Source organism: Melanerpes formicivorus, unplaced genomic scaffold (assembly GCF_026170545.1).
Source record: "Melanerpes formicivorus ecotype bairdi unplaced genomic scaffold, bMelFor1.0.p_v2 SCAF_2, whole genome shotgun sequence".
In the NCBI taxonomy this organism is placed as follows: domain Eukaryota; kingdom Metazoa; phylum Chordata; class Aves; order Piciformes; family Picidae; genus Melanerpes; species Melanerpes formicivorus.
In genome coordinates this window covers 25,249,665-25,265,940 of record NW_027142354.1, presented here as the reverse complement: position 1 = coordinate 25,265,940, position 16,276 = coordinate 25,249,665, and the positions used below count along the sequence as shown (strand labels likewise).

Genomic DNA, 16,276 nt, shown 5'->3' with positions numbered 1-16,276 from the left:
GTTGGTAAAAATGCCATGCCATAAACAAATTTTATCTCTTCTTCTTTCTAAACAGTTGTGAATTAGACTTTTCAACATCAAGCTGGTGATTGCTTTCATTAAGCTTTGACTGTTACAGCATGTGCATTTTCTAGGAAATGTGAAATGTGTGTCTTCTTAATGCTAGATCCATTATGAAATTCTCAGAATGAAATCCAGAGTGCTGTGCTTTGGATTTCTTCCTTCTCAGAATACACAGAAAGTTGGGATGCTTGTGAATAGAATTAGTGCATCAAGCAGGAGCAGCCTAAAGCACAGGCGTGGTGCATATAGCTAGTGAGAAATAAACAGAAATCTCTGGGCACAGATAGGTATGAAATTCTAGCTGTATGGCTTGTAGGACACTGACAGCGCATAACATCTACAGTTCTAAATCCTTTATTGAGCTACTCTGTCTTTTTAAAGATTTAAGCAGGTCACTCTGAAGATATTTTTTTGCAGTAGAAACCTAAGAGAGGATAGAATATGAGTAATTAGACAGTGGGTTTCTCTTTATTGCAAAAGCTCAGTGGGAGAGGGTGGGAAATGTAGCCCCTCTTACCCTTCAGAGATGTGGTGTCCCAGCTCACACCCTCCTGAGAGTAATGGCCTGCCTGCCATCATTGATTCTGGACTTGGCAGGGCCTGTTCTGCAGTCATGCAGCTGCAGTTGTGCTGCTGTAGTTAAAAATGAAAAATTACTACACCAGGGAGAAAACAAGCATCAGGGAGCCTAAAAATGGTGGTGTGTAGGTTTAGCAGTGGGTGTCTATCATGGTGTATTCCCTAGGACCTGGTCTGCGCTCATCTAAAGCATGCTCTTAAATCCTCCTCAGGTCCATGGCCTGAGGTTCTATTCAGTAGAAACTATTAAAAAAATGGTAACCCACTGGGATGTCTCATCTTGACATAGGTACACTGCTCTACAAAACCAGAAAGTTGATCCAGGTCCACCAGTTTAACAATGGCCCAAATAGAAGAGGGGTGAAGGCAACTGCCCTAACAGACAGTTCTGTGGATCCCTGTTCCAAACAGTGGTCTCACTGATGGTTGAGTGACAGGCACTATACAAAGGAGAATATGCTATTTGCAGAAGCAAATGTGAAGTGAACTTTGTCTGAGCAGAAGACATAAGCAAGTGTTCAGTTTTAAGCACCTACCCATTGGACCACTGACAACACTGGCTTACCAACATGCTTGAGCACTTGCTCAGGTGTTTTACTGAATTGATCATAGCTACGAGAGCAATGCTCTCCCTCCTGATGTTTTCAGAGATATTTTTTTCCACCAGACTTGAATCACTTTGGTTTCTCCCTTGTTGTTAAAACAATCTGTCTCTAAACTCTCAAAGTTCTAGCACAGTAACTTCTGCTTAAAAATTAGGAAAGAAATGCAAAAATGACTGAGTTCTAGGCCACTCCAGTGGCTAAAAAAAGCCAAAAAATACACATCAAAAGACTAGAAAAGCTTGAGAGAATCAGAAGTCAATCAATCATAATCCACTGGAAGTTATGAATATGGCTCTATCAGCAGAAGGGTTTCAGACATTGATGGCAATTTGAGCCTTGAATGGCGATCTTCCTCACTGTAGATAAAGTCAGCTCATTGTGGATCCAGCCAATTCAGCAATTGGATTTCATATATTCTTTTTCATTTTCTGTCATCAGAATCTGTAACATTTTGGCTCAAGAGGTAATGATTAGTTAATGCAAATGCAAATGATTAGTTTTCATCAAAATTCCAACACAATGAACTCATCAGGAAATAAAAGTGTCCAAAGACTGATTCATGGTTTCTGCAACATATGTGTTGATCTAATAGACACAGGTACTTCATTTAAGGGACCTCCCTGTTCCCCCCCAAACAACTCCACCTTAAAAATACCACATATTTTCGGGATCTGAAATATCCTAAATGAGTAATTCAGTTAAGAAAAATAAACCAAAGCTTTTTTCTTTGAACTGATATGGTTGAAAATTAACTTATTGTCTAAGCAAAGTTATATTAGTAAAGCAAGTAGTTGTAAATAATCACAATCAAAAATCTTAGCAATATCTTTTACTGAAAATGTCTTTTTCATTCACATGAAGGTAGCATTATTTTTTCATAAGACACAACTTTGCCAGTAGATGAATCAAAGCCTAGTGTCTAGTGTGTTTGTACCTCAAGACTGATTCCACAAGCAGAAGCTGTGATGTCTAACAAGTCCTTCTTCTAGTATCTGTGACTTTTAGAGTGCACTGATAGAATCTCTCTCATCCATCCCATAACCTCTTATTGCAAAATTTATTGGAACGTGCTACCCATGAAGTCTTCATGTTGCTACTTCAGTTTGAAACTTAGCACAGATTTTCTAGTTCTTTTTTCTTAAATTGTCTATACTCTGAGAGCTACTGCAATTGAAAACAGGGCTAGAAACCTTGCTACAATGTCCATCTTCTTACATTACACATTACAAAAGAGTTGTTTCTGCGCTGTATTGGCTGATTCAGTTTTGGTCTAAGATACGAAACATGAGAAAAAGTGAGAATAACAGAGTAGATTTTAATAGATGTATTTATTCTTAGCCTGTGGTAGAATTGCATTTCTTTTTCTTCTTTTTTTTTTTTTTTTTAATTTTACCGATTTTAGTAGTTTTGAAAGCAATATTAAACAATTGGCAAGCTTTTACACTTCTTAGTTTTTCAATGTAACCTAAGACTTGCTCGTTTAAAATATCAATTCTTTACAAAGCTGTGGTACAAAATATAAAAAATACCCAAAAACCCCATTTGCCTTTTATTTTCACAGCCATAGAAGCATGAGAGTGCGAAGGCATATTTTCCAAAACCCTTTCTTACAGTGTTCCCCTTCATTGCCATGTATTACATTGCAGTAACTTTCTGTCAGAGCAACTATTTCTGAAGACCGTCTCCTGGCTTATAGTTTTATTTTTCTGGCAAACAATCCTTGTAATTTTATATGTAATCTTTGAACATACTTCATGACTTGTCCATAGAAAGTTGATACAAGAAGGCATCTCTGTGTGTATGGGACATGTATTTTTCTGCTAGGTGGTTTCATCTAAAATTTACTGGAAACATCCCTGTAGCAGAAGGAGAGGTGGGAAATGGAATGATTTGCAGATGTATTTCACTTTACTATATGAAGGCTTCACAAGAACTACTATCTTTGTTAGCAACCAGGCTGTCACTTTAAAAAGTTTTTGTGACTGATTCTTCGTCTTCAACAGTCTGTGGTGTGCCACATTACTCTTCTGCCCAGGCAAGTTATTCTATCATAAATATAATGTATTAATTATTTCTTTTGGCCAGGATAATTGTCCGCTTCTGCCTAACTCTGGCCAAGAAGACTTTGATAAAGATGGCAAAGGAGATGCCTGTGATGAGGATGATGACAATGATGGTGTCGAAGATGATAAAGTAAGAGGCATTTCTGTGTCTTCAGTGCATTTGACCTAAGTATCTGGTTTTAAGGGAAATCATTACAATAGATAAGAGCTTTATTGTTCAGAAACTTTCAGCTAAGTTAGTCAGCACTTCCTTCCATAAATGAAGGAAGGGGTTGGCCTCTTCTCCCAGGCAACCAGCACCAGAACAAGGGGACACAGTCTCAAGCTGCGCCAGGGGAGGTTTAGACTCGAGGTGAGGAGGAAGTTCTTCACCAAGCGAGTCATTCGTCATTGGAACGGGTTGCCCAGGGAGGTGGTTGAGTCATCGACCCTGGAGGCGTTCAAGAGGAGATTGGACATGGCACTTGGTGCCATGGTCTAGTCATGGGGTCTGTGTTGATAGGTTGGACTCGATGATCCTCGAGGTCCTTTCCAACCTAAGTGATACTGTGATACTGTGATATCTGATGCAGATTGAGATGTATTGGGTCAAAAGAGAGAAGTGCTGTACACAGTAAAGAATCAGGGGAACCTAGGGCTGAGTTATGTTCTCCGTATTAGTTTTGGGTTCATTTGTGTACAGGAAAGCGATATAATGGAAAGTGGTACTAGACTTTTATTTTGCAGTGGGAGAATGCTATGGCCATTATATTTGAAAAAGCCAGTAAATACTGTATCTAAGGTGTGTTGGAAACAAAATAGGATGAGCAATAATAACTATAAACATAGCTAACATCAAGGGGAAATGATGGGAGTGAAGTACCTAGCCTTGTCCATACTTTACTCCTTTAGATATGCCAACAAGACTGAAATGCATGTATCTGCAGAGCCTAAAAGATAAGCAGTTAGTCGCAACCTGTTCTCCCTGTGTGTTGAGCAAAAGGACAGAGGCACCTCCAGATGGGACTTCACCCTGCCTTTCCTGAACATGTTTAGGATGCACTCATCCTAGTTGCTTTTAGGAATTTACTGTTCCTCTTTGCTCCCTTCAGAGGGAGCCTAAGGTTAAAACTGTGTTCATGGAGACTCTCTTTAGAATATTTAAAAAAGTGAAGAATGATTTGATAAACGACTATAACATAATGCATACATTTGAAAAAATGTGGCCAGAAATTGTTTTATGAGCAGTACAAAATTTTGAATAACCTCCATATCTTGTCCCTGTGCATGTAAACTGTATTTCCAAGTAATGTAAAATGTGCTAAAAAAATTATTTCGTAGTAAATGTTTATTTGCTTTAGCAGGGGAAAAGTAGTTTAAAGATGTATTTTTTTTTCCACATGATCTCCCTTCAGATTCAATGATGCTGATGTAGCCCTTACTCCCACTGCCTTGGTTTGGTTTTAATCTTCTTCACTTTGCACACTGAATACTTCTTTGTGCCTCTGCAGAAGTCTGTGTTTAATTTGGTGGTGTGTGAAATGAGAATTGTTGTTCTGGCAGACATTCAAATTAGAGACTAAAGTGAAATTAATTTTTCAAAATTCCACTAAAGAGAATGGTCTCATGGAAAGAAACATTTTGGGTCAATAAGAGTATTTCATTTTAACTTGGCTTTTTGAAACTTTCTTTGTCATATGCAATAGATCACAACCTACTTAAAAGTCAATCTTTGTTTAAACTGAATAAATAAAAGTATGAGGTTTAGCAAATGAGACTATAGATACTAGTTTGTTTCAAAAAAATCAGAATGACATTTTTTCCCCAAAAACATAATATGCATTGGAGGTTGGCCTGAATTTGCAACATATTCTGTTTTTTTTAAAAAACACACTTATACTAGTGATACATTTTTTTAATAATATCTGAGTACAGATACAATATAAAATGCCTGTTGCTATCCTAGTGAGATATTGAACACATTTTACATAGCTTGTACAAAAATCAAAACGACAGTGAACCAGGCTGTCCAGATGCTGCCCCGATGCTGCCCCATTACCATCAAGATTTTTGGTGTAGGTAGAGCTTGTCCATTGAAAAAATAACAGATTCATAGTTTAGTTTTTGGCCTCTGTCCAAGATGAGCAGGAAGAGTTATAGAATCATAGAATTGTTAGGGTTGGAAGGGACCTCAAGGATCATCTAGCTCCAACCCCACTGCCATGGGCAGGGACCCCTCACACTACATCAGGTTGCTCAGAGCCACATCCAGCCTGGCCTTTAAAACCTCCAGGCATGAGGCTTTTACCACTTCCCTGGGCAACCTGTTCCAGTGTCTCACCACCCTCATGGTGAAGAACTTTTTCCTAACATCTAATCTGAATCTACCCATTTCTACTTTTTTTCCATTCCCCCTAGTCCTATCATTACCTGACACCCTAAAAAGTCCCTCCCCAGCTTTCTTGTAGGCCCCCTTAAGATACTGGAAGGCCACCATTAGGTCTCCATGGAGCCTTCTCTTCTCCAGACTGAGCAGCCCCAAATCCCTCAGTCGGTCCTCATAGGAGAGGTGCTCCAGCCCTCTGATCATCGAAGTTACCACTGACCATGAAGTTACCACTTCATATTAGGCTTTCGTGAGTTGTGATTTATATTCTGAAATGTTATTTCTTCTTACTAGGACAACTGCCCACTTCTGTTCAACCCTCGACAGTTTGATTATGACAAGGATGAAGTTGGTGACCGCTGTGACAATTGCCCCTACGTGCACAACCCTGCTCAGATTGACACAGATAATAACGGGGAGGGTGACTCATGTGCCGTGGATATTGATGGAGATGGTATGCTCTTAATTTTGGGAATAAAGTGCCATTCCACAACTACAGCTTGCTCTATGCTCACTACCTGCTTTTATATATATACATGGAATAAAATTTGATCTAGCAGCTAAAAAATGCAGGGGAAGGAATAGAAGATCTATTTGCCCTGTATAGTATAGTTGGTCCATAAAGTCCCTAAATGACTGCAATGGATATTAGTGAAGACTAAAACACAAGTCTTTCACCAGTGGAATCTTAAAAGCAATTAATTCCTCTGTCTGTTCCAAATATTTGGAAGTTCTCTCATCCTTTTGATCATCAAGTCCTTAGTATTACTTGTGGTATATCAGCAGTTGAAGAAAAATGTAAATATATATTATTGGACCATGTAATGTAGGAAAGGGTTCTTGTATTCTTTCCAGCCAGGTATGCCAACATGTCTTGGTTTTGTCCTTTTTTTTTTCTGCAAAGTATAATTTTGAAGGAGATTGTTGGATATGTAGTAAAGTTTCCTGAGTAGGAACAGTTTCTCTTGAAAATTCAGCATGCTGTGCAACAAATGATGCACTTTTTCTGGTAAAATTAGTAGAGGCAGCTGGCCATTAATACAGGTGCTCCCAGATAAAGTTGTTGATAAATTCCACCATGACATAGTGGTGAATTTGATACCATTTCTTAGAGTGTGGCAAGAAAATCAAAATCAAATTATTTAGAAAATATCCTACCCCTTTATCTGTTATCCTATTAAAAAGGGCTAAATTCTTGAGACATGAAGAATTTTTCTAGCAAAATTATTTAGGGAAATCATACAAACATCTTGTTGAGAAAAGTGGAATCTATACTGTAACTTATTTCTAATGTTAGACTTATCAGTATTTCATGTACAATTGAGGAAGCCTATGAACCCCTTAAGATCTTTGTTTCTTTACTGGTAACTCTTACAGTCTGTAGCTACCTACTCTTGATGCTGTATCACTTGGATTTCTTCAACCTTTTGTTGTTTTTGGTTTTGTTTTTTTTTTTCTCATAGACATATTTAATGAACGAGATAATTGTCCTTACGTCTATAACACAGACCAGAGTGATACAGATGGTGATGGAGTTGGTGATCAGTGTGATAATTGTCCATTGATGCATAATCCAGACCAGGTAAATGTTAGACTTTCTTTAATGATGGTATCAGAATGAGGGTGGATAAAAGAACACAGGAATTACATTCAGATCCTGATTACTGTAGAGCTGAAGAGATGGGTCTGTTTTGCTCATTTTCACATCTCAGGTTGTAAGGGAAGTAGAGTGATGCCTTGTAATACACCTTCCAGCTTTTGAACTGTTTTTCTTCCGCCATGGCAAGAGAGTACAGCCTCAGGACTGTGTTGTGTTTGCCTGAGTTCATTGGTCCATGTGCAGATAAGTAACATCAAATATATAGAAGCAATCAGAAAATATGCTGCCCAGACTGACTTCCCTGTGATCTCTAGAATGGGGGCAATGAAGGTTGTGGCCAAAGACCTGCCCCGGAATCATCTTGGGGATCAAACCTTATGCACTTATAGCAGAATAAGTAGCTGTACAACTTTGAAGATATGTGTATCCTTTAAGCAGGGCTGTTATCATAATATCATTTGCCTCCAGAGAAGTTCTTGAAGTGTTGAAAAAAAATAATTACCAATCTATCTGTACTTTTGTGTTTAGTAACAATAATAAATTTACTCTTTAAATATTTTTTGGTAGACTGATGCAGATAATGACCTTGTTGGTGACCAGTGTGACAACAATGAGGACATTGATGAAGATGGCCACCAGAACAACCAAGATAATTGCCCTTACATCCCCAATGCTAACCAGGCTGACCATGATAAAGATGGCAAAGGAGATGCCTGTGATCCTGATGATGACAACGATGGTGTCCCAGATGACAGAGACAATTGTCGCCTCAGATACAACCCTGAGCAGGAAGACTCTGATGGTAAGAACAATGTCGTATGAATTTCAGTTAATTCATGGTATCCAATGCTGATCTTGGAGTATTAATTTCTCATACATTTCAAACACCTTGAATTTCAAATGTCTTTAAAAATGAGAAATGAGCTGCTTTTCTTTCAAAACAAGTTACCTTCTGAAAACTGAAATGGAAAAAAATATGTGTTTCTGTTCTGTTCTATTTTGAAAAGCAGACTTTTAAAATCTAAATCCAGAGTGTTTAAATTTAAAAGTCATACTCAGCTAGTTTTATAAAAAAGACTTCTGAGCAGCTTTTCTCAAAATTTGCTTATAGATAACTGTAAGTGTGCTCCGATGATTTATGTCTCACAGTTAAAAAGTGGATCCATAATTGTTCTTTTCTTCAGTTCTGTGGTAAAATGTTGCTGATCACTCTCAAAGAGTCATCTGTGCTTGGCAGTATTTCAGTAATGAATTAGTGATAGTTTCAGAATCATAAACATACTTGAGAAAGCATTACCAACTTTTGAAAACCATCATGTATCTACTTGTAATAGTGCTTACAATCAATGCAGGTGATCAGTTTTTGTTCTGAGTTACACAGCTTGCTGGAGTCATTCCATGGTTATGCTGGTGGAATTGAAAGCAAAATTTAATACATGCTCAATACAGTTTTATGTACATTCAGAAAGATAAAATCCTGCCAAGACAGCTACTGGAAATGGGAAGTTTCTAGTTGATAGTCAGTAGTAGTTTTTAAATTACTTAACCCTTCAGTCTAATTGTATACTCAGAATATCTTTGTACTTGCCAAACTCTGTCTTCTAAATTTCAGAAATGTTCCAGGATAAAGGTGTCCCAAACTGGGACAGATTTTTATGGTCACTTGTCATGTGGGTCTTGCAAGGGAGACTGCATTTGGGTAAGGGCTAAGGATTCAGAAGAAGGGTAAATTTAAGGAGTTCAGCCAGCTCACCACTCATTAGCAGCAGGCCCAATAGAAATCTTGGGAAAGAATCAATAAATCCAAAACACGCTTCCATGCTTTTGAAGCGTTGAGCTATAGCATATAAAGACAGGGCCCCGGAAAGAGCTATTGGACATGACTGAGCAAACAAACCCTTTTTAACTTTCCTTGACAGGGAGTCGGTGTTGTCAGCAGCAGCCCATTGCCAAATGAATGTCAGCAGGACTTACAGTGAATAATTAGACTCTCCTGTAATTCAAGAATTATCTCTCTGATACTGGCAAAGGGAATAAAATTGGAAATTCGTTTTCTTTTCTTCAACAAATACTAAGACGAACAGGTGCAGGAGGCTGCAGCTGGTCAGGATTTGTAGTTGTTCATGGCTGATTGCAAGGGTGAAAAATGGGACCATTTTACCACGTATCTGAACTATAGAAAGTCTTTGAGATATTAGATACTTCACTTTCTCCAACTACTGTTTTTGGATGTTGCGTAAAACTCATTCTGCATTGTTTCTGAAAGCTTCATACTTGGATAATGCTGTGCTGTTTAGACATAGTAATTAGCTTCACATTTATCTCTGAAGCATCTAGTAGTAGTAGGTCAATATTAAATGAGCTGGAATATTGCTATTTCCCATTGTGTTAATTCCCATGTTCTTAAAGTAATCACAAACACTTAAAGAAAAGCAGATGCTCAGTTGCATGAGGATAGAAACAAGTTAGCTGACAGTTCCACTCTGGGGTCAGAGTGGCTGGAGAGCGGCCAGGCAGAGAGGGACCTGTGGGTACTGGTCAATGGTAGGCTGAACATGAGCCTGCAGTGTGCCCAGGCAGCCAAGAGGGCCAATGGCATCCTGGCCTGCATCAGGAGCAGTGTGGCCAGCAGGAGCAGGGAGGTCATTCTGCCCCTGTGCACTGCACTGGTTAGGCCACAACTTGAGTACTGTGTCCAGTTCTGGGCCCCTCAGTTTAGGAAGGATGTTGCCTTGCTGGAAGGTGTCCAGAGAAGGGCAACAAAACGGGGTAGGGGTTTGGAGCACAAGCCCTGTGGGGAGAGGCTGAAGGAGCTGGGGTTGCTTAGCCTGGAGAAGAGTAGTCTCAGGGGTGACCTTATTGCTCTCTACAACTACCTGAAGGAAGGTCTCTTCTCCCAGGCAACCAGCACCAGAACAAGAGGACACAGTCTCAAGCTGTGCCAGGTGTGGTTTAGGCTGGAGGTTAGGAAGAAGTTAGGAAGAGTGATTGGCCATTGGAATGGGCTGCCCAGGGAGGTGGTGGAGTCACCCTCATTGGAGGTGTTTAGGAGGAGACTTGATAGGGTGCTTGGTTGCATGGTTTAGTTGATTAGGTGGGTTGGATAATAGGTTGGATGCGATGATCTTGAAGGTCTCTTCCAAACTTGTTTATTCTATTCTATTCTAGTTTTACTTTAGTGCCCAATGTAATACTCAGTGCTTTCTGTTATAAGTCAGGGCCATTTTCAAATTTGTTTCTATACTTGTCTAGCAAAGTTTTTCTACTTTATTTTCAAGTGTACATACTATTGTGTGCCACTGAATAACAGTGGCATTGGGAATGAAATTATTTTTTGAAATGTCTCCTTTCACCACCTGTTATGCAAGACAAGTCACATCTCCTGTTTTCAACCAATATTATGGATATATTAAGAAAGACAGTAGTAAAAGTGCTGAGCAGAAGGACAACTGCAGCTGAACTGTAGGGATGTCTTTTGAGGTTCTCTAAAAAATGTCTTGCAATTTATATAATAAAACTTAACATTTCCTTTCCTCCAAGGCCAGTTCTATTGTATACAATGTTTCTTTACTTTTATTAACATTTTTTCTGAAGTGCTACAATTTTTATAAGAAGAAAGACCGACTAAGCCTGTATGCATTCTTTACTGCAATACTGTTCCCACTCTCTTTCGTTGTAGGGATGACAATTCTGAAACATTAAGTAACTTCAGAGATTGTTGCTGAAGGAACCTTGAGGCAGAGATTAGAGTCTGAAAACAAGTTTAATATCTTCAATAGTGTATAGGATTTTAAAATGTGCAGGAAGATTAAGATTTTAACACTACTGTTTTAATTCACTTACACTGCACCTATTAAAATGTGGTGTTGTTTCCACATCTGGGACAAAAGTGAACTGAAAATGTAATGTAAGCATTAATGAATTTCATCAACGTAGCAAATTTACAGCTTTCCCTACCCCTCTTCTAAAGAAGTGTATAGACTGGGGCCAGGCTGATCGCTGTCATAAACAACTGACAGGCTTATGCTGACAGGACAGTTTTGTCAACAACTTTAGCCCTGGTCTGATCTGATTACTTCTAGTCACCACCAGCACTTTTCAAATGGACTTTCAGAGAATTAATGTTCCTTGGAATCATTTAGAGCATTCATTGAGAAATGGGAGAATAACATACTGATATGTAGTATAAATTTCTTCTATTATTGGGAAAGCTGTTAGGAAAGCTGGATAAATTGCTAACAATTGTACTTGTTTGTTCTTGTTTTTAGGTGATGGCAGAGGTGATATTTGCAAAGATGATTTTGACAATGACAACGTCCCAGATATTTATGATGTATGCCCTGAAAACAACGCCATCAGTGAAACTGATTTCAGAAAGTTCCAGATGGTCCCCCTGGACCCCAAGGGAACAGCTCAGATTGATCCCAACTGGGTTATTCGACACCAAGGCAAGGAACTGGTGCAGACTGCCAACTCCGATCCTGGAATAGCTGTAGGTGAGTATCAGATGTCAGCCATTGTCTTTGGAAAAGTAACTAGTGATCTAGTGATGAGCACCCATTTGCTTGCTGTTTTCAATGCCCCTCATAAACAACATATTTCTCTCTAGAAGCCCCGATGTTATAGTTAGGCAAGATGTGGTGTGTGGCAGGTGGAGGTAATTACCTCCTCTCTTACAGATAAGAAAATGGAAAAATAGTTAACTCCTGACAAAACTCAGGACAGCGCTGGGACTCTTGAGTGTGCATGGCTGGAGCCAGCATTGCAACTCTATCATTCATCTGTTTTATCCTCTCCCAGGTTACGATGAGTTCAGCTCTGTTGACTTCAGTGGGACATTCTATGTTAACACAGACCGCGATGATGACTATGCTGGCTTTGTATTTGGCTACCAGTCCAGCAGTCGATTTTATGTTCTGATGTGGAAGCAGGTCACTCAGACCTACTGGGAGGACAAACCTACTAGGGCTTATGGTTATTCTGGTGTGTCACTCAAAGTAGTGAATTCAACAACTGGTACTGGTGAACACTTGAGAAATGCTCTCTGGCACACAGGAAACACCCCTGGACAGGTGAGAGATTTAAAACTTCAAGCCAATGATTCATGGCTAATATTTTAAAGAGAGGTGTCACAAAAAATAATTTCCTTTCACAGCCCAATTTTTGCAGACATCTTTCATATTTTCTTCAGTCTCTGTATTACTGGTGTCAATAATCACATTTGCCTTGTTATTCAAAGAAAATGTTGCACATTCAAAAAGTTACCAGTGGAAAAAACTATATGCATAGAAGGGAAGATGTGTTGTGGTCCAAAGAAAATGGAGTGAAAGATCTGTTTTCCATAAATCTTTTGTACCTCTGTATTGGCACTTGCTTCTTTGGCATTCCAGCTTGTGATTTAGAGTTCAGTAGCCAGTGGCAGCCAAAGAGAAAAGAAAGGAAAACAGACAGAAACCGCTGCCGCTCCAAATAGCATCCAGCCATGGAAGAAATTTGTGCCTTTTGGAAATGAAGTTAGTGAGGCTTCGCATGTGGATAGGAATTTCACGTTTCAGAGCTCCGTGCAGGAGAAAGGCTTTGACTGAGTGCGAGAGATTTCAAGAAGCAGGTCACATGCAGTAACATCTGTGCAAACAGCAGTCCCTCTCCTTTGCTGGAAGCATTCATACAAATGGGAAAAGTAGCATCAACTCTGGCAGCCATGGGTGTGTACTTGTGCAAGCAGGGACAGGACTTCCTAGAGAAAGTCAGGTTTGATGCTGTAATGGTCTTCAGTGACTCCAGCTGTGAAACTACAGATGAGTAACTGATGAACAATTTAAGACAGAAATTTTCATTACTCTCACCCTATAAAAGAGGTCTGCTGATCACACCATCAAGTGTTAAACACTATCTTTCAGTTTCATGCTATGCAGCAAATAAGCTTTGGCTGTATATACAGTTACTGGAGCACAGTCTGTTTCTAATAAGGCATTTGTATTCCTACTGTAGGTGCGTACTTTGTGGCATGATCCCAAGAACATTGGCTGGAAAGATTATACAGCTTACAGGTGGCATTTGATTCATAGGCCAAAAACGGGATTAATAAAGTAAGAAATGTTTCTGCACCTCCTTATTTTTTTTAGTATCAAACCCTTGTCTCTGTTTATGTAAGAGATATGTTATCAGTTTGTTATTTTTGATAATGATGATACTTGCTTGACCTTGTGTTCCAATATTTTTGTGACTTTTTTTTTTTATCTGTTAAATAAGTTGTTTTCCTTTTCAGAAGTATTTATTTTATTCTGGATGGTTCAATATTTACTTCAGCTAAATATTCTTTAACTAAAGAAAAAAATTAAGTTTTTTTCTCAACAGCTCTTCTGTAAAGTGACCAAAAATGCATAAGCAAAATTCAAACCAAGATCAGAACATGAGATTCCTTCTCAACCTCTGGAATTTGAGTGAATGAAATTAATTAGAAACATCAGAGTTGCCACAGGGAAGTAGACCAACGGCCTGTCTACTTCAGCATCCTGTCTCTCATAGTGGCTTGTGCAAGATACTGCAGGAGTAGCCATAAGCACATCTGTAACACATACAAGGAGCTATGGCATATGATTTTCCTTAGAGCCCAGATGTTTATCTAGTGTTTCAAAGAATGAGCATTAACTGTCCATGTCAATTTTATCTTCTACTAACATAAAGTTTAACTGTAAAGGACATTTTTCATGGGGTAGAGTCTGAGTTTACCTCTTAAGGTCTTGTCTGTGTTTATGAGCAGGGAAGTTTTGTTTGGCTGTGAAAGACAAAGGGTAGACAGATTTGGACAGATTAAGTTACCAAGTGATCTATTTCTTGGAAAGAGTTTCTTTGTATATCAAAGTCTTGCAGTGCAAAGCATTGGCTAATACAGATCAAAAGGAAACTTGCTTTTCGTTTGTATTGGTGTTATCTGTATCTTCCTTTGCAGGATCTACTTAGCATCAGACAAAGCACATTTCTACTGGTATTCGCTTAGATTAATCTAGCATGACAAATCCTATGGTACAGGACATGAAATTTCTTCATCCTTTAGGGCATTTTTATAGAAAATAATTTGATTTACTTATTTATTTCACTAATACAGTCATGAAACTTGTTTCATTTGTACAGAATTGGCCATTTAGTGTTAATATAATAAGAGCAGGATTTTTTTTTTTTTGTGGGAAGGATAGTTTATTAAACTCTTCTCATACCTTTTGGATTCTTGACATTTTGAATTGTATTAAATAGGGTTACATGAACCTGTCATTTTTTATGCTGTTCTTTCAATCATCCATTAAATACTATTTTCAGGGAGCAGGTTTACACTTGTCACTTTTCAGAAAATAAAATACTTCAAGATAGAGCAAGTGCTCTAACCCCTGAGTTACAGGAAGATGCTCAAGTGTGTTCACTCTTGCGTAAAGCTATCCTGCTTTGTATAACTCCTATATTTCCAATTGAAGCAGGAACCCAAACCCTTCCTCCAGGGACCGCTCTGATTAATGAAGTATGGATTCATTTCTCATTTGGCCCAAAGTTATTTTAAGAGACTGAGAGCCTAAAAACCATGACTATCTCAAGATCACCCATGAGAAGGCGAGACTCCAAGTTTAAGGAACTACATCTTATCACAGTATCACAGTATCACAGTATCACTTAGGTTGGAAAGGACCTCGAGGATCATCGAGTCCAACCTATCAACACAGACCCCATGACTAGACCATGGCACCAAGTGCTACGTCCAATCTCCCCTTGAACGCCTCCAGGGTCGATGACTCAACCACCTCCCTGGGCAACCGGTTCCAATGCCGAATGACTCGCTCGGTGAAGAACTTCCTCTTCACCTCGAGTCTGAACCTCCCCTGGCACAGCTTGAGACCGTGTCCCCTTGTTCTGGTGCTGGTTGCCTGGGAGAAGAGGCCAACCCCCTCCTGGCCACAACCACCTTTCAGGTAGTTGTAGAGGGCAATGAGGTCACCCCTGAGCCTCCTCTTCTCCAGGCTAAACAATCCCAGCTCCCTCAGCCTCTCCTCATAGGGCTTGTGTTCAAGGCCTCTCACCAGCCTTGTTGCGTCATAAAGAAGGAAAAAGAAGTGGCATCTTTAGAGGTCTTTTGGCTCCAGGATGAATGCCTGAAGCACTAAAAAAACAAACCTACAAACCAAGGGAAAAAAACCCCACACAAAAACAACCCACTGAAACAAACAACAAAGCCAATCCCCTCCAAAACCCCTCAAGTTTTTCTTTTCCAATTTATTAGTCTAGATGCTTGTGTCCAAGTCATTCCAGCTTTCATTAAGCTCTTAAAATGTCTGAAACTGAGATTCAAAATGTCTTCAATTAATGTTTTGTTTGACTCTAAAGGGATGGTTCTTGCAGTTTTTGGCCCTTGCACCTAAAGATAGGAAATCAGCCATTCACACAGCTGTCGAGATGACTTTTCTAAGTGATGTGGCGAGGTTTTGTGCTAACATCTGAGTTCACAGGGACAGGATCTTATCAGAGAGTGCTAGTACATGACATAGTCATTCCAGGAGACATGACTGTTCTAAATAAAAAATTGGGAAATCTTTTGCAGATGGTGTGCATAAAGTTACTTATGGAACAGCTCCACTGCTCTGATTAATGTATTATGGCTGCCAGCCAGGTGGGTGTGAGACACAGATGAGAGATGGTTCCTACAGTGATGCTGGGTTTTCATGTGCCATGTTAAAATTAATTCTGTTTCATTTCTGGGGAACTGTTACCAACTCCTAGCACTGGACACTGTGTTATCCTCTTTGTATAATTCAAATTGTTTTTTTTTCAGAGTGTTAGTGTATGAGGGGAAACAAGTCATGGTGGATTCTGGACCAATCTATGATACAACCTTTGCTGGTGGACGATTAGGTCTTTTTGTCTTCTCTCAAGAGATGGTCTATTTCTCTGACCTCAAATATGAATGCAGAGGTAAGTTATAAAAGATGTCTGGAAAATGCAGAAGCCTTTGATAACC

The 16,276-nt window shown here is 39.2% G+C and overlaps 1 protein-coding gene across 1 annotated transcript in view; it reads left to right on the top strand.

Annotated features, from left to right (window-relative positions):
• Positions 1–16,276, top strand: part of THBS2 (thrombospondin 2) — a 41,719-nt gene that overhangs the window by 18,345 nt on the left and 7,098 nt on the right. The window contains exons 14-21 of the mRNA XM_068153521.1: positions 3,333–3,440; positions 5,970–6,129; positions 7,139–7,257; positions 7,843–8,077; positions 11,544–11,771; positions 12,076–12,347; positions 13,267–13,364; positions 16,091–16,230. Coding sequence (XP_068009622.1) covers positions 3,333–3,440; positions 5,970–6,129; positions 7,139–7,257; positions 7,843–8,077; positions 11,544–11,771; positions 12,076–12,347; positions 13,267–13,364; positions 16,091–16,230 — 1,360 coding nt within the window. The remainder of the gene's footprint in view (positions 1–3,332; positions 3,441–5,969; positions 6,130–7,138; positions 7,258–7,842; positions 8,078–11,543; positions 11,772–12,075; positions 12,348–13,266; positions 13,365–16,090; positions 16,231–16,276) is intronic.